The following is a 25,656-nucleotide window of genomic DNA, read 5'->3' as shown; positions in this document are numbered from 1 at the left end:
TCAAGTAAAAATATATCACAAGATAGCAGGTTACGATGCAAAAACAGATTAAAGGCATATTGCTTTATGTACTAAGAGAAATATTAAATAGGTTTAATATTTGTATTCATTTGAATTGCGTAAATTTAACGCATATCCTATTAGGGTAGAATAACCAGTGAAGTATATAAAAAGAAGTGGTCGCAAACTAAGTGCTGTTTGTGTGTGTGGTTTCTTGAGCACGGTAAGCTGTGCTCAGGGTTTAACTCCAGGCACTTGGGGAATCACTCTTGACTATCCTTGGAGACCATTTGGGGTGAAAGAGGGTGGCCTGCATAGTCTCTCCAGCCCCACATGCCATTTTTTTGTGGGGGTCACACACAGCAATGCTCAGGGGTTACTCCTGGCTCTGCACTCAGGAATTAGTCGTGGCAGTGCTTAGTGGACCATGTGGGATGCCAGGGATCAAACCAAGGTCAGCTGCGTGCAAAGCAAACGTCCTTCCTGCTGTACTTTTGCTCCAGACCCATATGCCAATTTCAAATTTGATCAAGACAATAACTACTTTTGCGGCATTTGCAGCCACGCGACGTCTTATCAGGACATCTTTTTATGACATCTTATTGTCTCATTCCTACTTTGGACAAACTTGCAGGCTATCGAATGTAGCCTGCCCACAGGGCAGAGTCTGGCAAACTCCCCGTGGCGTACCCAATATGCCAAATACCAGTAACAATGATGGGTCTCATTCTCCTAAAGAGCCTTGAATTTAATCTCAGGGCTAGGACGAAAGAGACGTTACTGGGGCCTGCTCGAGGCAATCGACGAATAACAGGATGATGAAATGAAAAAAAATGAAAAAACTTACACTGGCATCACCTCCACTTTAAGGTATGACTTTTCCTCATTCTTTCTATACACATCGTGACCTAACCTTCAGACCTTAAGTGTGTTAACAGGATATACCAGGACAGTACAATTTTTCATTCCTAATTCACAAGTTATTTGGATGGTGGGGGACACGGGAGCCGAAGTTGTGAGCAGTCACATGACACCCTTTGTTAATGTTCACTTTTTATTAAAGATGTCAAGAGATTCATGGGAAATGGTGATTTCAGGATAACCTGGCTTCACCCTATTACGTCCCCTCCCTGTTCTGTGCTTAGCACCAGGGATCACTCCTGGCATGGCTCAAGGGACCATAAGAGGTGCCAGGGAACAAACTTTGGTTGCACACATGAACCTAACCTGCTGTACTCCAGCCCCTGCTTTTCCCTTCTCTCTTCCCTCCCACAACCCCCCACCGCCTGCGTGAACTGACCCCAAATCCCAATGAGCTGGTTGTCTGTCATGATTTAGTCTTGGACCCTTAGGCTAGAAAGACTGAAGTTCAACTCTTATTAGTACTAGTTGTTGAAAAGCTGGTACACGGATCCATGTGTTAAGTACTATTCTAACTGGATTTTCTCAAAGCTATACAAATCTGCACGGCATTAATACTGTAAGCATGTAAATATAACAGGAAAAAGTCAAATGAGTTTTAATAGACTTTAAAACAGTGTACAAGTATAAAACACTGGTTTTGTATTTCAAAAATTGGAGGAAGATCCAGTCATTAAACAGTCTACAAAACATATGCCCGTAGATTACATAAAAGACTATGTACAATATATAAAAAGAGCTGAAAACAGTCTTCACTGTAAAAATAATTTAAAACAAAATTTTCAATTTAAAATATCATCTATAGCACATAGACACATCATGCAAACAGAAAGCTAAATGTACTGCATTCTTTAGTGTACCCAAATAAATTCAGATGTAGACCGACACTGTAAGATAGCGAAATGGCCTTTCATTAAAATTTTCCCCTCTCCTAGCAATAACAGTCCTAGCTTGTATTTATACTTACAGAACAGCTGTATTTCAAACCTTTTAAAAAGTGTAATAAATACTAAAGCAACATGAGAATACTTAGTAATTTGGTACTAATGTTGAGAAAGGTCTGGAAAATAAATGCCTACTGTGCAATTTTTTTAAAGTATGAACTTTTTTGAAAGGCTAGAAGCTTTCGCAGCTCAGGAAGTTGATCTCTAGTTTTAAGGCAGGCTAAGCTCTTAAATAAAGACATGTTATAGGGATTTTGTTCATATCCATTACTGATTCTGCTATTACAGGTTTACATCAGGTTCATCTCCATAACACTAAGCTAGTAGTTTGGTATTTATTAAACAACATCCTCCGAACAGGAGACGTACTTACTGGCTGAGTTATAATTAACATCTCACTTTGGAACCATAATTAGGGGCCTGTTGCTCATCACTAATGGAAGAAAAGAAAAAGCAACAGTCCAAAATATTACACTCTTCCCCAGCTGAAGTACCATTATTATAGATTCATAGACTTTGCATATTCACAACTTGGCAGTATAATACTTATGGAAAGGATCAATGCAAGCTCCACCACAGTGATAGGCATTAAAACAATGGCAAAGATTCTCAAAACTAAGGGGATCTGGGCAGGCACTATTGTTTCTGAAGCAATTGAAACATTTCCAAAGCATTTATTTATTTGTCAGTATAGTTTTATGAGCCAATAGAAGAGACATCACTGTATGTCCACAGGAAGTACAAAAGCCATCGTCATTTGAATAATACAATATTCAATATTCCTGAAATTCTTAGCACCAAGTCTTACTTTAAAAAGCAAAGACAACTGTGTGCTTCCCCCACATACTTATCTTCCACTCACATTGCACGTCAGGAGGTTTTAAAAAGTTAGCTGCCACAAGTTTTGGAAAATGCCAGTGTTTAAAAATAGATAATTGTGCTAATGAATCACAAGTTTAGCAGAACAGAGATTTTAGGATTTCAAACCATTCAATGTTACAAAGAAAAGTGTGAAAATACCATTCTTTGGTCTAGATAAGCTGTTCCCTTTCCATTAATTTAACATTCCAATGGCTTTTTGAAAAGTTGAAAACGTTGGAACTCACTATGCAAAAACAAAATTATATTTACATATCGATGTATCATACAAATGAAGCTTTGAAAGAAAATCCTACCAACCAGCTGATTAAAGATACTTAGTACCTTTAAAAAAATTTTTTAGTGTTAAGTGTACAAGTACAGAAATAAGTAAGTTAAAAATTATCCATGGGGGAAAATAATTATTTCACCAGTTTATAAATATTACACCCTTCTGGTTTCCTTGTCCTATTGAGTTACAAGTAAACATTCGTTTTGACATGCTAAAGGTCCTAATGCTGGTGGAACAATTCCTGTACCTGGACAATAATTACATTATGATTTGTTTGATGGACAGTTAATGTCTGTTGGTTCATCTTTCGTGGGTATAGCTTCATTAACTGCTTCCTGATCACCTCCATCAGCTCCAAGTCCAGTTTCTCCAGCTCTCTCGTTAAGGTCAGCTTCATCTTCCAAGCCATTGTAAAATTCTTCAATCTCACTTTCATCTTCTATGGGTTCTTCTAAACTTGGACTCTGGCATGTTCCACTATCACTGTTACTGCCACAAGAGCTAGAGGATAACACGTCATCTTCAGAGTCTGAATATACCTCAGCACCATGAAAAATGTAACGATTTGGTGGTAAAAACAAATACTGATTACCTGAAATACAATGAAATAAATATTTAAGGCTCTATTTTTTTAACGTTTTCTAAAACCACCTCAGCCTTATTAATACAATAAAAGGTTCTAGCTCTGCCACATTATTCAGAGGCTCTTACAGTGGTGGTTCTTTTAAACAGATTCTTCTGCTTACAAATCTTAGTTTTGCCCAGATTTATAGTAGCAATAGTATAATGGGAATCACTACATAACCTATAGACCCCAGTTCAAGAACAGCTCTAAGATGTTCTAGTCTCCTTCAGGAGGACACAACTGGCCTTGCTCTGGGCAATGCGCTGCCTTCCCAAAGGCATTCAAGTCCAGCTCAACTATTTTTTTCAGGCCCCAGACGATTCCTACCTTATGTGACTACACTAGTTCAGTTCTTTAAAAAATCCAATAGTACACTTAAAATAAGTAACTTCCAACGAGTGTTTTCACACAAAGTAGTTTTCAAGGCACAACCAAAGTGCTGCTGGTAGCTAATATCCTGGCAAGTACTGTGGATCCTGGATCAAACCCAGGCTCCCACATCCGAAACAAGAAGTCTAGCCCTTTGACCTTCTCTCACCACATTTTATGATGTCAGACTTGACTAGCTGATACAAAGTGTAACTACATTTATACTCAAAATAACTTTCTATCACATCATCACCTAAACTCAACCCCATGTCAGAATTCACAAAGCTAATTTCACAGCCCATTAATATACTTAATCCAACAAGGAAGTCACACCCATTGCCTTCACTTTAGGAGTGTTTTCTAGGCCAGTGTGACTTTTTTCTTTTTTGGGTCACACCTGGCGATGCACAGGGGTTACTCCTGCCTCTGCTCTCAGGAGTTACTCCTGGCAGTGCTCAGGGGACCATATGGGATGCTGGGAATCGAACCTGGGTGGGCCACGTGCCAAGACAAATGCTCTTACCTGCTGGGCTATCACCCCAGCCCCCTAGGCCAGTGGTACTTTTTAACAAGGACAGTAATACTTGGATTCAAGCTTCAGATAGAAAAACCCTGTCTGGTTATTTCACAGTCATCTCCCTTGTGATGATCCTATCAGACATCTCACTTGTTTTCAGTTTCGGCCCATGCTTCTAGAACAGTGCTGCATGGCTTGCTTGCGTTGCAAGCAGCTGATCCATGTTCAATCCATACCACTCCACAACATCCCGCAAGCCCCACCAAGAGTGATCCCTTTGCATAGCCAGCCTTGAAGACGGCTGAATGTGAACAAAAAAAATTTTTTAAAAATCACCTCATTTTTAAACCCTGATCTCATGACGAATGTAAGTTCACTGGCCCTTTCGTTTTAATGTTTCATACTAGTCCTTAAATATTAATAGTGCTAGTATGTGCTATTTTATTCCCATTCATAAGATATTTAAGAGTAGGGTCAAAAGATAGCTCAATAGGCTGAAGCTCACTCAGGCTTTGCATGCAAGAAACCCATGTTTGATTCCCTACCACGGGTCCCCCAGTACTGCTAGGAGGGACCCTGAAAGCACAGGCCTGGAAGTGACTCAAAATCAACCCAAAAACTGGTTGGTTTTAAACCAAAGAGACTGTTCAAGATTCAGTCTTATTGGGGTAAGCACTTGTTTTGTTTTAATACATTTATTAAAACAAAATTTATTAAATTTAAATATTAAATTTAAATATAAATTTATTAAATCTTTAAAGAAAACCCAAAGCACAAGACTTTTTTATGGTAGAGATTTCTATTACCTGACTATGGTACCTCTACCACATTCATTATTCATTATGCTTTTTCTAGTTTCCCCTGGGGAAAAACTATGTTTTTGTTGATGTGGCTGGTAAATGAACCAAGGCTTCAAATGCAAAGAAAGTTTTCACATCCTCTGCCCTAAATATCCCTACTTTTGATTCTAGCTACTTGTTATTCAAAACCAAAAAGCATGTATAGGAAAGCCTCTACTGATCACTTCCTCCAAGTTCGGTCTGCTTTTTTGACAGGCTACAATGCCTAGCGTGGGTTCGGTAAAAAGTAAAATTCAGTTACAGCATATGATCAGAACATAATACTTGTTTTCTCCCAGTTTTCTTGCCCACACCTGCAAGTACCCTGGTGATGCTCAGAGAAACGTAGTGCCAGGGATCTGAACGGAGTTGGGTGACGACAAGACAAGTGCCTCAGCCCCTGAACGCAGGATCATGAATTAAATTTGTCACTTTCTACCACATAGTAGATTGTTGCAATGAAATAGTATGCTTTCATTAAGTATTTGGGTGTTATTTTTTAAACTGTCAGAAATGGAACTCAGAGTCTCCGAAGGCAAAAGCTGTTATATATCCAACATAAATCAATGTTTACATTGGCTACAACAGGTCCTTGCTACAACCCTGGTGGGGAAAAAAGTGTCAAGCCAGGGCAATCGTCTATGTGGAGGTTTGTCCAGATGCACTTTCTCTAGTCCCTTCACCTCAGTTTGTAAGTTATGTCTAGAATGTCCCGTCTGAGTTAAGGGTCTATGATGGGCCTTGCAATGGAAGGAAGTTTCATGTTTAGGGATGGCGTCTACCAAAGGCAGACGATCAGGCTCCGGGCACCCTCAAGCCTGAAGTGGAATATTGGAATATTTCGTTTTTGTGGGGTTTTTTTGGGGGGGAGGGGTTTGGGGGCCTTACCCAGAAGTGCTGAGGAATACTTGAATATCAATTCTATTTACAAGTTTACTATTTCTAGTAATCCAATAAAAGCTGTTGGCATTTTTAGCATTTCACTTTTGGTAAAACTGGTTTTGCTGTATGTTATTTCACTTCGATCCTCAGTTTCCTAGAGTGCCAGTGTTGAGTCCTCTCAACATTAACCAGGAGAAAAGCCTAGTCAGAAGGATTCTAGGGGCCAGAGCGATAGCACAGTGGGTAGGGTGTTTGTCTTGCATGCAGGCGACCCGGGTTCAATCCCCGGGACATCATATGGTTCCCCAACGCCGCAGGAGCGATTCCTGGGTTCAGAGCCAGGAGTAACTTTTTGGTGTGACCCAAAAAGCAAAAAAAAAAAAAAAGATTCTAGGTTTAACTTCAGAGTAAGTTTGTGTTTTTGGTAGTGCCTGGGATTTAACCGAGGCCACCATTTAACATTAGTAAGTAATGGTGGTAATATACCTGATGAAATAAAAATCAGATAAAAGTATGTATAACGGGACCTACAGGTAAGAACAGAAACCTGAATCATTGTTCTATCGGGTAAAGCTCCCCTCAAACAATAACAAAGCTCAATATTCTCCCCTTATATTTGTGCCATCTTTTTCCCCAAAGAAGCACAATATACAGAGCACCATTAAAAGGTAAATTATTGGGGTCTGGAGCGATTGCACAGCGGACAGGGTGTTTGCCTTGCACGTGGCCGACCCGGGTTCAATTCCCAGCATCCCATAATGTCCCGAGCACCGCCCAGAGTAATTCCTGAGTGCATGTACCAGGAGTAACCCCTGTGCATCTGCATCGCCAGGTGTCACCCAAAAAGCAAAAAGTAAATAATTGCTTCCCCATACCATGTAAAACACTGTTAATATTTCCGTAACTTATGCTCAACTTTGAAGTTTCTCTAAACACAAAAGCAAGCGTTTTTAGCTGCACAAAGCAGCCCTATCAACTAACCTGCCAAAACTGCTCATTTCTTGCAAGAGCGTCGTTAAAATAATGACACTTGAAAAGTGGCTCAACAGCCTTTCTTACCATCAAGCCGTTTACTAATCTGCTCCTTTGCAAGTCGAGCAGGCCAGCACTTTCTCACTGTTTCTGCAACAGAAGTTCTTTCATTTCTCTCCACGGCACTGGAGCCAACACTCTTTAAATCCGGGCTCTCCAACTGTTCAGTAACACTTTCACTGCTCCGAGTAGAAGTCTGTACATCCTGCGATTTTTCTTCCATACAATCTTTCGATTCAGATGCATTTAGATCATCAATACTACTCTTTATTGCTTGGTCTAAAAGTGTGACGATCACTGAAGGATCTGGTGGTGAAGTTCTTTCTGGCGAAGTTGAATCTTCAGAAATATTAAGAGGTGTGGGTGGTAATTCTGACAAATGAGCCAACTCTTTCTGTGTTCGTGGAGGTTTCTCAGTAATTTCTGAAAGCTTTACAGGGTTGCAGCAGAGTTTGGCATATTCACCACCTAACCGATGACACAGTTCATTGATTATGACATCACAGTCTCCAAGAAGCTCTACATCGAAATGCAGATGAGGCAAAGGTTCCCTATTTATTAATATCTGAGGCACTTCATGGGGTATGGAACCTGGAAACAAAGTAGAAAAATCAGGAAAAGGAAGGAAAGCTAACCAAGCCACAACAAAAGCACTACACGACAATTTAAAAGAGAAACCTTTTGTGACTACTAAAGGTTTCACAAATACTGCGCCTTGTGAATAATAAATCAAGTCATCAAGTCAATAAAGGAACGAAGCATCTTCTAGATTCTGCTCCTGTCACTTGGTTACTTCTGGACTATCTTCTTTGGCTTTTCCACTCTGTAACTTAATTTTCTTGTCTGTTTAATGGGAATGACAGTACCAATATGCAACACTACTGTGGATCTAATGAATGAACATGTCAAGTGAATCATACTGAAACATCTCCTGATAGTCTATGAAAACTCTTAGCATAAAGGAGCCATGAATGTAATTTTTATGTTTAATACAAACTCTACTATACTGTACTTTACTAGAATTTCTTGGCTATTTAAGGCAGACTGAGTTATACTATTCTTATGGAGTATGGGGGGGGTGGAACAGCAATGTAGAATTGTAGTTTTCACTTCTTACTTTCACCTGTTCCTTCTGACAAGTGCTCTGGGGATCATATGCAGTCCCAGGGATGAAACAGGGTCCAACTTCATGTAAGGTAAGAGTCTAAACTCTAGCCCAAACCAGTTACTTCTGGGTCTCCTGCCCCCAATCCTATCTTACATGAATTCATTACACATCAAGAAATATATTAACTTCACCTAAAATCAATTTGAAAGAGCAACTAAAGACTGAACTCTCTCATATACTAGTTGAAGCTAACTGCAGCAACAGGAATTCCACTGAAAAGATTAAGCTGTTTATATTCATACACATTAGAATTTAACAAGATTAGTGTTTTAATCTTCATAAATGAGAAAGCTACACAGAAGAGGAAAGTCTGGCTCTTTGCCATGTTTTTAGCCAGAAAGAGAGTATGATTGCTTGGGTCTACTGTAATGACCTAACCCACACAGCATACATTTAAAAAGGTCCCCTATCGCCAACTTACTTGGAATTAGTGCTACTGGTCTTACTTTCAGGGAAGACCCAATAACGATGAGGAGATCAACTTCATCTTTGTCGTATTTCATGGCTCTGTGAAACTGTTCTGGTAAATTTTCACCAAAAAAGACAATTTCTGGTTTCATGATAGCCAGAGGTTCATCAGCTGGGCATCGAGGACATCGAGGAACCACCTGTGTGTTCCAGTTTTTGGTTAATATTGGTAAGAGAAAGAAAAAGCCCAAGTTAAAAATAATCAACATTTCTCTGTTTCCTAAGAACCCATTTCAAAATTATTAAAGAAAACAGAGAAGCTGTGGATAAAGACCAGGAAAACTGGATACACCCTGAGTGTCAATTCTCGATATTAAGGAATCTGTATTTGTGCGGATATTTCTTCTGACCTTGTTTTCCATGCTGTGCCTCTAATACCCATCCTAAGCCTGGCCACCCGATTTGGGAAATTGTATAGCTGTGTCCCATTTGGAGTATCTCGGGAGCCCAGAGAAAAATGGCTCTTATTTGAGAGATACGAGTATAGAATGTTTTGCATGAGGGAAGTCAAGAATTTGATCCTAGCAATGCCAATGTAATCCCTGGTAAATCACAAGTGTACAACAAAGAAAGGAAGGAGAAAAGCAGCTTTTGGATGGTAGGAGGGGGGCGGAAACTACTCACAGTGTATTCAAAGGAAAACTGACAGAGAATCCTTTACAAAATACAAGTTCTAGGACACAACCATTACTTGAACAACTGTGTCCTCTCATGATTATACATTTAGTAACTATGAAGCAACAACAACAAAATTATTCCCGTATTTTTTTGGTTTGGGGGCCACACCGGGCTCAGAGATAAAACCTTTTACAAAGACTTTTAAAAATGTTTTCACTATAGACCAAACATTGCCACTCAATGCCTCTTTTGCAAACCACAGCACCCAAAAGGAGAGCGGCAACAAAAGGGAATGCCCTGCCACAGAGGCAGGGGAGGATGGGGGGTGGGAGGGGTACTGGGATCAGTGGTGGTGGAAAATGGGCACTGGTGGAGGGATGGGTACTCAATCGTTGTATAACTGAAACCCAAGCACAAAAATTTGTAAGTCTACAACTGTACCTCATGGTGTCTCACTAATAAAAAGTCTACAACTGTACCTCTCAAGGTGTTTCACTAATAAAAATTTTTTTAAAAAAATGTTTTAAGAATTACAACGCCTTTTTTTTTTGCCTTTTTGGGTCGCACCCAGCGATGCTCAGGGGTTACTCTTGGCTCTGCACTCAGAAATTACCATGGTAGTGCGGGGGGGGGGGGGGCGGGGGGGCCATATGGGATGCTGGGAACCGAACACAGTTCGGCCGCGTGCAAGGCAAGCAAAAGTCCCACTCACTGTGCTATAGCTCCAGCCCCAAGAATTACAACTAATTTAAGATTCCAAATCCGAGAGGCACAGAAGTGGAAAGAAGAGCCAAGTGAGACCATTCAAAGGGCTGGAGAACATGCTCCTTTTGCAAGAAGCCCAGGTCTAATTCCCAGCAACACATGATCCACCTGTGTCATCTCTCCACCCCCCCCCCACCCCCTCCCGACCCCAAGCACTGCTGGTAGTCAAAGATCCATAAGCCATGAGCTGGCAGTAAGCTAGAGTATTTAGAAATAAAGACAGATAAAAGCACCGTTCTAAAATATGTGATAACTTACCTGATTAAAAATATCTCCTCGTACAGCTTCACAGTCAACTTTGTATTTACAAATCAGGCAAGATGCTGTAGCAAAGGAACCTAAAAACAAACATGCTGCTTTAGCAAGATATTTTTATTTCTTTAGCGTTAGAAAAGTCTTCATATGTATACAGACATGTTAAGTTTTATAAAGATCTATACCAGGAAAGTTAGGAAATTGAAAATTTAAGAAACTTCACAGAAGACTCTAGGGGATGATAGTGTACGAATTCATGCATGCTATCATGAAATACGTATGATATCATGTGTATTATAACCATATATAATACAGCAAAACCTGAGATAATTAAACCTCAGCTGCTTTTAAACAACTGTGGTTTTAAAAGTCTGGATATACTAGTCCCACAGGGAGGCCATTTGCTTTGCGTGCAGCTGACTATGTTTGGTATCTTGCACCACATACGGTCCCGCAACCCTGACCGTAGTGATTCCTGAGCAAGGAGCACAGGTGAGACCCCAAAACTAAATAAATATCTAGATATCGGAGAAAATGTTTAGCGCAAAACTAAAATTACCAAGGAGGGAGAAAGAATGAGCTGGAAAGTGTAGGGGAGGCCCAATGAACTAGGATACAGGATTATTGACAGACTTGGTGAAGGGCATGGTGTAATATAACACTGTATTCCCTAAAACACACAAACATTTAGTCCTGCAAACCAATGTTAATAAAAAGCGAGTGTTTTCAGGGCTGGAGTGATAGTACCGCTGGTAAGGCATTGCCTTACACAGGCTGACTAGGCACCCCATTATGGTCCCCCGAGCACTGCAAGAAGTAATTCCTGAGTGCAAAGCCCTAAAACCAAAAACAAAATTGTGAATGTTTTTTACAGTAATAAGAAAAATCTGTTCACACTTGGTTTGTATGGAAACCCTTCTTTCTGAAACCTGTTCATTTGAATAACCCAGTTCCTTTGGTTTCTAAAGATACAACTCAGAAGAATAAAAAAAAGTAATCCCAGGTCCGAAAGTACATTGATATCTGATGTCTTGCGTCTACGTGTCTTGTCTATAATTGATCTGATAATATGATAAAATTGAGAAGCTTAATTCTTCATTCCTGGATGGCAGCCTACTTTGGTTTTGTTTTCATTTTTGGGCCACATCCAGCTCTAACTTGCTCAGGGGACCGCAAGAAGCCCAGAATCGACCGCAGGCATCCTGCATGAAAAAAGCATTCACTGCAGCCCAGCCTGCTTTTAAATCCAAATATTTCCTGGGAAACAAAATGAACACATAACATTTTACTAACCATGACACTGAATTATCCTTTGGATTCCTGCAACCTGTTCCAGTGTATCTATGTTCTGAGTGTAGTTGCGAAGCAGTTTTCCTTCCTTATCAGACAAGGCTATGAATTTGTGACACAGAGACGGCTGAAATTGTCCGGGATATATTTCCTATATAACACAAATGGCAGAAACAAAGATTACTTAAAAATAATCGCATCATCTGTGTTTACCAAAAATCTACCAGTGATACCTCCATGTATAAATTATAGAAAACATACATGAGCATCTCAAAGCATCTAGTTGGACGCAACACACACCTACAAAAGGATTGTTGCTATAATATGTATACAACTCAGCAAACAGTGAATGTTGGTCCTTGATGAAAACAATACAGTTGGTCCATAAACATCGCTAATAAAAATTTATAGATGATAAACTCAGAAGAAATACACACCTTAAGATACATCAAAAAAAATGTTGGCTGCAAATTCAGGGTTTTTTTAAAAACTAAAATGGGAAAAGTGTTAACTCACAGGTATCAAAGGTCTGCTGACTCCTCTTAAAAGCACTGTCAACATAATACTAATTTTTAAAAATTCATCATTCAAAAATTTCTATCGACCTGTTGGAAGTTTAAAGCTCAAGTTGAATTCCTTACCAAAATCGCTTTCCTTCCACTGCACAGGCACATACTGGTCTAGTATATAGTTGCTCATGAATGCTGAGTTGCTGGGTTTTGTGTGTGTGTTTTTCCCCCCAAATAACGCTTCAATGCTGTTTCTTCTTTAGAAACAAAGAATTCAGATATACACATGGCAAAAAGATCAGAGAAAAAGTATCAATTTTGGTCCTCTCAACTTTTGACTGTTTTTATTAAGTTTCATTTAGTAAGGGATGTCTTCTCTACTTTTTCCTTAAGGAAGTAAATGATCTACTTCCTTAGCATCCATTAGTCTCCAACCTGTTTCAAGTCTAGCAAAATGCCAGACACAACCAAGCCCATCAAGAGGGGAGTGGTTGTAGAAACACGATACATCCCTAACGGTGGAGTATGTAGCCATCAAAATGAAATGGTTAGTCTAGATACACTGACCTGAGAGATGGTCCATTACATATGTGAAAAAGCAAGTTAGTCACCAATGTGTTTTGTTTTTGTTATTAAGCAAAAAATGGAAACTGTATGCACATGTATACAGATGTTTGTGGAAGTCCCTAAGTCCCTACACAAGCATCTTGTCAGGAGGGACACAAATCAAGCTATCTATAGCCACAATAGAACTCTGACTTGAGCAAGACAATACATGGTTTGACTGGTTTTTCGTTTGAGGCAACACTCATATGCTCAGGGCTTATTACTGAATCTACAGTCAGGAATCACCAGAGGTGGTGCTTTGGTGACTGTATGCAGTTCCAGGGACTGAACCTGGGTGGGCAACATGCAAGGCCCACCTAGAGTACTCATGATTTTTCAGAAGCCTGTAGGCCCAAGCCCTACGACTTGAGCCATATCCCCTGACCCTAAATGATTGCCTTTAAACCTGTTCAGTATTTCCAATTTAAAATAAATACAAGGGGCCAGAGCGCAAGTACAGCGGATAGGTCTGCCGCAGGCAAGGCAAGTGCCCTACCCATTGTACTATCTCTCCAGCCCCTCATTCTCTTTTCTTGAGATTTAATCACTTCGGAAAAGAGAGATTCACTACATTCAGTAAGAGATACACAGTACTCTTTTGAAACATGTTTTGTTGTTGTTTTTTGCTTTCTGGGCCACACATCTGGTGGTGCTCCGAGATTATTCCTGGCTCTGTGCTTAGGGATCACTCTTGGTACATGTTGGGGCTGCCAAACGGGGTGCTGGGGATCAAAGATGGCAGAGTGTTATCCTCATGCAAGACAAGTGTCCTACAGTCTGTACTTTCTCTCTCTCTCTCTCTCTGGTCCCCATGCTTTATTTTTAATTTCTAGCAGAACAAGTGTTTTTGTTCTTTGGCCACTGTCAGCTCTACTCAGAGCTTACTCCTACCTCCGTGCTGGTGGGGATCAGGGGTCCACAAGGGGTGCCAGCAATAGAATCTGAGTCACCTTCCCTGCTCACTGCCCTGCCTTTCCAACCCTATGGAAACATTTTTGATTGTCAAGACAAAGGATGGAGGTATCAATGCCATCTAGTGAGGAGGCCAAGGATGCTGCTGAAATGCTACATAATACATAGGACACAGTGCTCCTCACATCAAGGACTTTAACCACCTTGAAATGTCAGTATGTAGAGAAACTGCCCAAATAGGCCAGTAAACACCTCTTTAATACATCTCATTATTTAGAAATTTCAGAACCACAAAGAATAAAGGTTGGTGGGCAGGAGGTGGTACTAGGGTTTGATCCCCTATCCCCTGTCAGCAACAACCAATCCAAGCATCACCAGATGTGCCCCCCACCCCGAAAAAAATAAGAAAAAGAAATCTGGTTTATTCTCAATAATTATACACAACTGACATTTGATACATGTTTAGAAAGCGTTTCCCTTCAAAATTTCTTTAAACTTCACAAACTCCTATTTTAAGGACTCCTTAAATTCCTTTGCTCTAGCAAGCAAAAATCACAAACCATCTTAATGACTTTCTCCCTAGGACAGTTGATAGAAAGTAAATTTTAGATCCATATAGTTTTTTAAAGTCTAGTCAAATATAACAATATTCACATACTCTCTCCATCTTGTTTTTGGATGTTATCCCCCAGCCTTTAGTTTTTATTTCTCCGTAACTCTTGCTGTTTGGGGGCCACACCTGGAGATGCTCAGGGGTCACTCCTGGCTCTGCACTCAGGAATTACTCCTGGTGGTGCTTCACGGATCTTATGGGATGCCAGGGATTAAACCTGGGAGAACCGCATGCAAGGCAAATGCCCTACCCGCTGCAATATTGCTCTGGCCCCTCCTATTACTAAATTTCAAGTACTACCTTCTACTGCTAGATTCCAGGCGTTTGTAGGTAGGCAGTTCCTAATTTTAAAAACATCAACTCCAAGTAGCAAATATAAAGATTAATCAATTAAGCCAATTCTTAACACTCAGGAAAACAACAAAAGAGCATTTATATAAACACTAGAGAAGGACGCATTTTATAAAATGACTGAACTTACTTTTTTGCTTGATTTACTAACACCAGGCATAAACCTTTTGTTTGGGGGCCACGCCCAGCAGTGCTCAGGGTTCACAGCTGGATCTGTGCTCAGGGATCACGCCTTACAAGCTGAGGGGAATCAAATGGGGTGTTGGAGTTGAACCTCAGCTAGCTGAGTGCAAGGCAAGCACTCTGTCCACTGTGCTATCATTCTAGTTCCTTATGTACAAACTTTCAAGACCTCCAGAGAAATGAAAAATGCTATAGCACTACCACCTTATAGATGGTATGATATACACACGCACACACTATAACATAGTAACAGTGTGACAATATTACTGCTTCTACAACTTTATTCCTAGTTTTCACTTTAAAAAACTAAGGTTAGGGGCTGGAGTGATAGCACAGCGTTTGCCTTGTATGTGGCCGACCCGGGTTCGATTCCCAGCATCACGTATGGTCCCAGAGCACTGCCAGAAGTAACTCCTGAGTGCATGAGCCAGGAGTAACCCCTGTGTGTTGCCAGGTGTGACCCAAAAAGTTTAAAAAAAAAAAACTAAGGTCTTTCTCTGTATTCCTAATTTTTTCCATGTACTTTACTACAATTTCCCATGTACTTTACAAGGAAATTTAGTATATATTTAAGTGAAGAGGGGCAAGCTCACCTGATCATGTTTAATTTTCTCTCAAATCACAGAATTTACAGCAAAGGTCTTGTAGGTACTGTAAAACGCACTAGTCAATTAAGCCTTTATAATTTAAAACCAATTTTAAGTTACTAGTAAGTCTTCAGACTACAATAAATAAGTATAAATCACTGCTAACTAGAACTGTATCTGAGATCCAATTCAGAAAACAGTTTTCCTTGTAACTAACTTGAAAATATCTATGGTTACCCTTTTTTTTTGATATTTCTTTTTTTCTTATTAGTGAAACACCATGAGGTCACCCCTTTTATTAAAGTGAAAATACTTATAAATTCTAGAATTCCTGAAAAATAGTCACTAATACAAGGCCTTCTCAAATATGCTCATCTTTGGCAGGAACAATTTTACAGTTTCTTTCAAGATTACAGGGTAAAAACATTTCCTATCTTGGGCATAATACAGTATCCAACTTAAAGGAAGTGTAAGCCAGATAAATCACTTTTTCAGGGTGAGGAGTTACCGCCCCTTTTTAGAAAAATCACTCAGTAGCCCCAAAAAGTCTAAAAGCAAACAGAAAGCACCTTCAACTGCACCTGAGATTACTGGGGGAGGTAATGCTCGCTTTTACAAACAATGGTAGCTCGAAGCAAAGCTGTACAACAGAAATGTAACAGGAGCCATAATTCAAAACTTTCTAGCAAGCACATTAAGACTGTAAAACTGGACAGGGGATGACCTCATCTCACACTGATTCAGTCCTGGTTCCTTGGTTTGAGGCAGGCATCACAAAGACCATGATGACATTTTTATGATTTTATATATAAAAAAGTATTGCTACTAATATTACTTTGTTATAAATAATATAATGACACTATATTGTTTTCTTATCACTGAAATAATACATTGTTTTTTTTCTGCAGGTTTTCAAAAGCTGGTCCATCTTCTGCACGTAATACCTCACCCTCATCAAGTATCCTACGTCACACTGGGCAGTGGAGGTGAAGTGAATGACACATCTTTAGAAACTCTATGCAGAAACCAACCTAGACTGAAATGCAAACTCAGACTCTTCACCCCTAATCACAAACTTTTCAGGCACAGTCTCACATCTTTCAATCTGTCTGCTGGGGACTGGGAAGATAGTACAGAGATTAAGGTACTAGTCTTGTGTAAGGCTAACCCCAATTCAATCCTCAGCTTCACACAGGTTCCCCAAACAGCAAGCCAGAAGGAGTTCATGAGTACTGACCGAAAGCGAGGGAAGGCCTGGTAATTACAAAAAGTACCCAGACAGATGTTATAACCCTTATGACCCAAAAGATATTCAAAATTAAAACATGGGGGGCTGGGGCAAGGGGAAAACTAGGACAATCTGAGAGAAATGGACAATGGGGAAGGGTGTGGTGCTGGACTGTGTTATGCATAAAATCCTATTATAAGCAGTATTATAAACCACAGTACGTAAAAATAGAAATTTTTAAAAACCAGAACTGGTTTTTTTTATGTTACGATTTTTTTTGGGGGGGGTGCATGAAGGTACACACCAAACAATGCTCAGGACTTACTCCTGGCTCTGTACTCAGGAATCACTCTTGGCGGTGCTTGGGGAACCATGTGGGATGCTAGGAGTTGAAACCAGGGTGGCAGTGTGCAAGGTAAGCGCCCTACCCACTGCTCTACCTCCCTAGCCCCTGTTCCAATCTCGTAAAGGTTTTAAGGACGATGTGTAATGGCTGTCACTGATTTACAATTTTGGAAAATATGAAACAGTCTCTTATTTGAGGATAAGTCCAATCTTAAAAATGAAAAAAAGATTATAGCCCCCACCATTCTGTGAAGATAATATGACTTCAATGCAATGCAGTACTAGGACCCAGTTTACTAGAAAATTAATAGTAACATTAAAAAGTCTGTGTGTGAACAGTGTTTTATCATTAAGAAGCCACAGAAACAATAGTTCACAGTACCTTTGCAAATTTGAAGAATGGTCTTGGATCTTTTCTGAAATATTCAATATCAAACATTGCTTGAGGATCTGGAAGGTCTGGGAAGTCCACAGCAAGGCGAGCATAAATACCACCTCTTGACCTGAAGTCAGGTATTCCACAAGAAACAGACACCTGAAACATGTATGACATATATTATACAAATCAATCTTCTACCTCTACCTTTATAATTATCAGCTCTCTTATCATATAATTAGGGAAACTCAGAAAAACATGTTAGTTTGAAATTTGGGGGCAACAGAAACATAATCCTATCCTAATTCAAAAAAAAAGTGACATAAAAAGTAGAATAATAATATCTTGCATATTCCCACTGCATATTCTATTCATACAGTAAAAAAACTTTAAGTTAGGTTAACGTCAAAACTTGAAGATGCAAGAAACCCAGATTCAACTCCTGATGCCCAGCACTGTATATGGTCCCCCAAGAAAGATTCCTTTGTGCTCAACAAGGGATAGCCCCAAAGCATTGCTGGGTGTGGCCACAAGACAAAAAAAGACCTGAAGCATCCAACCAACTAATTAAGGCAACTGCAATGTGTCTGAGAAGATATTAAATTACTCAAACTTCGAGGCAGGCAAGAAGTGATGAGGGGAGGGGTTAAAGACTTCGAGCAGAAATCGTCAACTTTTTTTTTAGATGGCCAATCTCATTTGTGGTCAGGCTGATTCCTAGAAGGCTTGGGAGAACACATGGGGTGCTGGAGGTCGAATCTGGGTCAACCAAGTACAAAACAAGCATCTTACCTGCTGTACTACCTCTCCAGTCCCTTCAGCTTTTTAACACCTACCTGCAGACCAGCATCTGTCCTTTACACTGGCCCATGGACCCATGGCTATAACCACCACCGTGGCAGACCAGTGGTTTTCAATCTTTCTACACCTGCAGAGGGTCACCAGTCTGCAGACCAGTGGTTGGACATTGGCTTAGAGCACCAGCACCTGCCTTGCAAGAGTATGGTCATTCATTCAAATCCCGGTTATCCCAAACATGCACCAAGGGCAATTCTGACCCTCACAGCTCAACTTCCTATAACTGGTGCCCCAAGTGATTTTCATCTGCGCCACAGCCAGGTGTGAAAGCACCCAAAAAAGTAGCGCACTCCCCATCATCCTCCCCACCCTATCTTCATAAGCACCAGGTAAAAGAGATGTCTGAGCATTACGGTCAGGACTCTGACTCCCAGCAAGCACAGGTGGGCACCACAGTGATCCCCCAACCATATGAACTTCATGTAAGAGTGTGAGCAACTAAAGAAGTGCACACCTCAATGAGCACTGTAGCCAAGCACACAAGCACCATCAACCTGAAACACCGGGCCAGCATGCTCCACACCTAAAAATGTGCAAGCATCACTGCCAGTCACTAACAGTCCTCAATCGATGCACAGGAGGAGGCTGGGAGAAGATTAAATATTTTTTAAGAAAGGGGCCAAACCAGAGAAATAGTAAAGCAAGGAAGTAGGGTGCTTGCCTTGCATGCAAACAACCCAGGTTCAATCCCCAGGGCCTCATAGGGTTCCACGAATACTGTGAAAAGATCCTGGAGGAACCAGAGCAATGATTGAGAGGGTAGGCCGTTTGCCTTGCACGTGGCCAACTCGGGTTCAATCCCTGGCATCCTGTAAGGTCCCCCAAACACTGCCAGGACTAATTTCTCAGTGCAGAGCCAGGAATAACCCCTAAGCATAGTAGGATGTGACCCAAAAAGAAAAAAAAAGTGATCCTGGAGGGTGCAAGAGCAATGTCAGTATGATAGTACAGCAGGGAGGGCATTTGCCTTGCACCTGGCCGATGATTTGCTCTCCAGGATCCCCTATGGTTCCCTGAACAAACTAGGAGTGATTTCTGAGCAGAGCCAGGAGTAATCTCTGAGCACTGCCAGGTGTAGCCAAGACTCTACCCCCCACCCCCCTCACCAAAAAAAAAAAAAAGGGAAGAAAATGCGTGATCCTGGAGTACAGAGCTAGGAGTAAGCCCTGAGCTTCACTGGATGTGGCCCCCCAAAACAAAAATAATTATCTGGTTTGGGCCCAAACTCCAAAATGAGTAATTTTCTTAAGGGCAAGGGCAGTAATAATGGTGAAATAACGAATACCTAAAGACAACAGAAATGAAGAACATAAGAAGTGGTATTCTATAGGAAACATGTACTTGAGGGGGCTGGAAATAGGACAGTGGGGGGGCACCATCTATGGTGGAGGGTAGCATTCAACAGAGGGAGGTAGTGCTCAAAGATGACGAAGTGTTATGAATGGAACCTTATCAGCAACTATAAACCAGTGCAAAACACGTATACTGACACACAGCATCACTCCTAGAAGCAAGTGGAGGATGGGAGGCAAGTGAGGCGGGGGATGGGAACATTGGGGGAGGGAAGCAGTAGGTGCTAGAAGGGACCAGTTTTGAAATGGTGTATGCCTGAAACCCAACCATGAACAACTTTGTAATTCCAGTGACTAAATAAAAATAAAGGGAGGTTCAGGAGACAGCTAGGCATATACAATGTACAATGTATATGCAATGTCTGAGGGAAGCACATCAGCAGGACAGGGTTCCTTAGACCGCAGAGAACAATCCCAGAGGAGCCCGAGTCCCACCCCAAAACCTTTTAAAGGGCCAGAGGGATATAACTCAAACAGAACAGCAACCATTCATGGAATACCCCAGCACGACATATACCTACCTTCCTCCAGCACCACCAAGTATAGTACCTTCAACAACAGGCATATTTACTACTACAGTTAAGTATATCCAAAGATATCTCTCAAGAAAATTATCATCTGGGTCAAGATTCTTCTACCTCAAAAATCTAAATTCTGGGGTCAAAGCAACAGTACAGTGGGTAGGGTGCTTGCCTCGAAAGCTGCCCACCAGGGTTCAATCCCCACCATCTCTCTTGCCCTGGGATAATGTAGTTTTATTTTTTTTTCCTTTTTGGGTCACACCTGGTGATGCACAGGGGTTACTCCTGGCTCTGCACTCAGGAATTATTCCTGGTGGTGCTCAGGGGACTATATGGGATGCTGGGAATCGAACCCGGATCTGCTGCGTGCAAGGAAAACGCCCACCCAGCTGTGCTACTACTGCTCCAGTCCCCACCATTGCCTCTTTTAATAAGTTTTTTATGTATCTTACATACCCCAGCTCCAGTTAGAACTATTATTTTTTTGCACTCTTGCAGTAATTTCACAGCATCTTCAATTGTATTAATATCTTTCCTTTTTTTCCTTTTTGGTGGCTCTGAAAGTATATTAATAACAATCTGCCACAGTGTCATATCATCTAATTCAGGTGGAGGGATAGTTTCCGGTAGCAAATCTTTGAGAATTGTTCGAGGGTCTGTACCAATCATGAGATGCTGCTGAACAAAAGCATATGGGCCTGTATGAAGAGAAAGGAAAATAAGATCACTTGCAAGTAATTCAAAACCTCATTTATTTTCTAAAGTAATGAAATAGCTATCTTTAATTTAAAGCTTTCATTGAATAAGAAAGTGCAACTTAAAGATATTTTAACTCTCACATCTTCAGCGCTAAAGCTATACTGTATACTAAGAACTGCCAAGGGTGATTCTAATGGTCCTCAAGCCTTCATGATTAGACCTGAGCATTCGCCATGAGTGAGATCCTCCCAAAACAAAAATCTGACAGTGTTCTCTATTTTGAAGTATTTCCTGCCTAGGATATGGTTTTAGTGGTAAAAATATATTTACAATATATTTAGAAGTCAGAGAATAGCTGTAAGACTTGCCATTGGAAACCCACGGTCACAAGCTCAAACCACTGACCTCCCACATGCACCGAGTGTCACCCAGCTCTGATCGCTGATCCCTTGTGCCACACATTTCCAGACACGCTGTGCAAAGTATGTCTTAAGCACTACAGAAAAGGGGCTGTGATCCTTAGGTAGCACCACAACCAAAAAGATATGAAACCTCTACTAGCACTACAGTGAACTTGGCAAGGACTACAATCTGACTTGCCTGCCTGTGTGAGTCCTGGCCAGAACATAAGCAAGCATCACAACGAAAGGAGTGTAAACCTCATTAGCACTTTGGCTGAGTGTGAATACTGCAATCTAATGTGCAACCCCTGGCAAGCACAATTACAACTATGGAAGCTCCACAGTCAGGCCTACGTTGACCTCGTCATCATAGTATCACCACAATGGAGGGATGGGAGAGAAGGGAGGAAATTTAAAGTTCATAGGTATAGTCCTGGTGGCTCCAGCACTGCTAGCTCCGGTTACCCTTGCTCCTCAAGCATTACAGATTTGCGCACTGCCAGGTGTAACAGTCCCTAATTTGAGGGAATGGGGAGCATGAAATGTTAAAGAAAAAATAATTTATAAATAGGGTAAGTAAGAGAATGGGGACTGGAGCGACAGTACAGCGGGTAGGGTATTTGCCTTGCACACAGCCAACCCAGGTTCGATTCCTAGCATCCCATATGGTCCCCCGAGCACCGCCAGGAGTAATTTCTGAGTGCAAAGCCAGGAGTAACCCCTAAGCATGGCGGGGTGTGACCCAAAAAGCAAAAAAAAAAGATTTAAAGAACAAGGCACTTGAAATGCAGAAAATGCATTCTTTCTACTGACTTTATAACCCAATGATGTAAGGAGGACCAATTAAAGAAATATCAGAAGTCAGGTTTCATGAACTTGATCTGTTTAAAAACAAAAAGAAACAACACACTATGCATCCCCTTGAAATGTAACCTGACATTAAATCTCAGCAAGCACATGAAAACCTCATCACCAAGTTGAGAAAAAAGGAAATTATATTTTTAGCTGGCTTAAACTGAAAATAAAATTTTAAAAAAATTGTACAGAGGGTATGGTGTAGGGTGCTTGCCTTGCACACAGCCAACTTGGGTTCAATTCCTGGAATTCCATATGGTCCCGTGAGCCTCACCAAGAGCGATCCCTAAGCACAGGGGCAGGAGTAAGCCCTGTGTACTGCCAGGTGTGGCCCCAAAACAATTTAAAACGTCATTTACTTTCTAAAGCTGTGAAACCAGTGCCAGGGATGCAGCTGGGTGATAGGGCACTTTGCACTGCATGTGGGAGACCCTGACTTCGTATCCCATCACTGCAGAAATTTTTTTTAATTTATAAGTTTATTGTAAATAAAGCTGTGAAGCCATACCTATCCGTGGCCTTGGAGTCCAGTCACTAGAGCTTGCATGGGAGGCTCTATCATCTTCATCACTTTCACAGGAATGAAAACCGTTGGTGATTATCTCATCACCAAACAGAAGGTCATCTGCAAAAGAAATCACAAGTAACTCAGGACTACTGAAGTACCATGGTCTTAATGTATGAAGACTGGCGAAGGGAGTGCTGCTTGGATAGCTCGGTGGTAGAGCACAAGCCTCCCTCTGGAAAGCTCTGAATTCCATCCATGTGGCACCAAAATAAAACACAGGAAAATCTACAGTGATTATGCTGCAAAGATTTTCACTAGATAGGGGCTGGAGCGATAGCACAGCGGGTAGGGCGTTTGCCTTGCACGCAACCAACATGGCCAACCTGGGTTCGATTCCCAGCATCCCATATGGTCCCCCGAGCACCGCCAGGAGCGATTCCCGAGTGCAAGAGCCAGGAGTAACCCCTGAGCATCGCCGGGTGTGACCCAAAAAGCAAAAAAAAGATTTTCCCTAGATAAAGCACTTACCATTCATTCTGACTGCTACCCAAAGAAACTCTGGCCTATGGAACCAGCATGTACCATTCTCAAACTGAATTTAAAAGTTTCAGTTCATCTAATTCTAAAACTAAATTAACTCTACTTAACTAATAAACACAAGATAGTTATCTAATCAGGCTAAATTCACGCATCAAAAATAATGGAATTCATGAAACGTCGCGAAATTTACCCAAGTAAATCTAGACAAGTTTGAGGAGGGCGATTTTCAGTCACAGAACATGAAGCGCAGAGACCTTTCATTATTTCTTTCCCCTATTACTGCTTGATGTCTAAGATATTTTTACCAAGCTAATTAATCACTGCATACTTGGTTCATTTTCTATCAGCGACACTGAAGTGATGGACACAAGCACGGATAAAGACGCATACTTAGCCCAGGCAGAAGCTCATCAGATCCAAAGTATGGACAGCGAACTAAGGCTGACCCACGCCCAGAGTTGCCTTTCCTTCCCCGTCCGTGTGGGCAAGACAATGACAAAGTGCGAGATTTCTCAGTGACAATGCTGGTTCCTTCCTCTAGCTGGAAAACAATAACCACCAATCCCAGGAATTCTCCAAACAACGAGTCTTGCTGAAGGTAGAGCACCAAACAAAACAAATACCCACGCGCGTCTAGACACACGCATGGGATGTGCAGGATGGGACACCTACCCCCCAAACTACCTAAGAACATAACCCGCGTCCACTGCCAACGCGACCCCTGGCCTTGGACCACGACGAACCGCAGCGCAGACGGGAATGACTCTTCTGCGAATTTCGCCGCGACGTTCCGGAACAGCTCTGCTGTCGGACGGGGTTTCTTGAGTCTGACCCACAAGGGTCCCGAAGCAAAAAGCCCAAGTGCACCAACGGGGGTCGGCGAGCAGACGCCACTGGGCGGGGGGGGGGGGGGGGGTGCGATGCGCAGGACGCGCAAAAGTTGCGGATCATTTCGGCGCGCGGCCTGGCGGTGCGTGGGGAGGTGGGTCCAAGACCCCGAGCGAAAAAACCGAGAAGAACCAGACTACGCTAAAGAGCGAGGAGAGGCCGAAAAGAAAAAAGAGGAACAGGGAAAAAACTTCTTTGAAACGCAACCGCCTGGAGCTCCCCGGCCGGCGGCTGCGCAGAGCGCGAGGCCTCCCGGGCGGGCGGGCGGGCGGGCCTGGGGCCGGGCGCCGGGGAGCGAGTGCGCGGGCCGCCCCCGCCCGCCCGCCCGCCCGCCCAGCGCCCCCCGGCCCGGCCCCGCCGCGCACCCCCGAGACCCCCCGCCCGGCCCGGCGCCGGGGGGGGGGGGGGGCCCGGCAGCGGGGGGGAGGCGCGGCGCGGGGTCGCCCGCCCGCCCGGCCGCCCGCCCTCGCCCTGCGCACCTCGGTACCCAATCGCCGCGGCCGCCGCCTCTTCCTCCTCGTCGCCCTCGTCGTCGTCGTCGTCGTCGTCGTCCAGGTCGGCGGCCGGCGGCGGCGCCCGGGCCGGGCCCTGCAGGCCGGGCCCATTGTCTGCCTCGCCGGCCGCCGGGGCCTCCCGCTCCCCGCCCGCCGCCGCCGGCACCTCCCGCTCGGGGGCCGGGCCGCCGCCGCCGCCGCCGCCGCCGCCCGGGCTCCAGCCGAGGCCCGCGCCGTCCCTGCGCGGCCGCTTGCGGAGCGGCTCCCCCGGGAGCGCCGCCGCGGCCTCCCCGCCCGCCGCCGCCGCCGCCGCCGCCGCCGAGGGCGAGCCGCCGGGCTGAAGGGCGAGCGCCGCCTCGTCCGCCATCTTCCAACCGCCTCTCTGGCCCGCCGCCCTCGCCTCCTCTGCTCCCGCGCGGCTCGCGGCTCTGGCGCCCCCGCGCTCGGGCTGCGGGAGATTTAAACCCCGTCACGTGACCCGCCCCTCGGCGCGCCCCCGCCTCCCCCGGCCCCGCCGCCCACGCGGGCCGGACCACAACACGGCGGGTCACGTGGCCGGCGGCCGGGCCGGAGGGGGCGGGGCGGGCCGGGCCGGGGCGGGGCGGGGCGGGGGCCCCGGGGCGGCGCCGCGTCGTCGCGCTCGGCCGTGCGCCGCTCGCCCCTGCGCGGCCCGGGCCTCGCCCACGCCCGCCCGCGGCCTTCGCGGATGGCAGCGCCGAGCCGGGAGCCTGGGGCCGGGGCCGGGCTCTGGGGGGTCGCGCCCGTGGACGCCCCCCTCGCGCTCCGGAGGGGCCGCGTTCCTCGGCTGTCCCCGGTGTGTCGTCCGCTCCCGGGGGGCTTGGAGACCCCAGTCGTCGAACCGGAAAAAAAAAAGAGAAGCAGAATACGTGGAGGTTTTCACAGAAAAAGATCGCCTGTCTGGCCTGGCTGCCTCGTGTTCGATCCCCGGCACCGCATAGGACCCCCCCCCCAGGGCCCCCCTCTAGA

At 43.5% G+C, this 25,656-nt stretch overlaps 1 protein-coding gene across 1 annotated transcript; it reads right to left on the bottom strand.

Moving 5' to 3' along the window:
* Positions 1–1,495: 1,495 nt before the first annotated feature.
* SIRT1 (sirtuin 1) lies at positions 1,496–25,130 on the bottom strand. The gene is made up of 9 exons (XM_056113484.1): positions 24,655–25,130; positions 22,748–22,864; positions 20,741–20,982; positions 17,560–17,712; positions 11,847–11,994; positions 10,557–10,636; positions 8,869–9,055; positions 7,307–7,870; positions 1,496–3,607 (listed from the first exon to the last, which is right to left on the bottom strand). Exons 1-9 carry the CDS (start codon positions 25,034–25,036, stop codon positions 3,279–3,281), a joined length of 2,202 nt encoding a protein of 733 aa, XP_055969459.1. The 5' UTR covers positions 25,037–25,130; the 3' UTR covers positions 1,496–3,278.
* Between the last annotated feature and the right edge of the window lie 526 nt (positions 25,131–25,656).

The sequence above is a fragment of the Sorex fumeus genome, unplaced genomic scaffold (assembly GCF_029834395.1).
Source record: "Sorex fumeus unplaced genomic scaffold, SorFum_2.1 ptg000020l, whole genome shotgun sequence".
Taxonomy (NCBI): domain Eukaryota; kingdom Metazoa; phylum Chordata; class Mammalia; order Eulipotyphla; family Soricidae; genus Sorex; species Sorex fumeus.
This window is presented reverse-complemented; position numbering and strand designations above follow the sequence as displayed.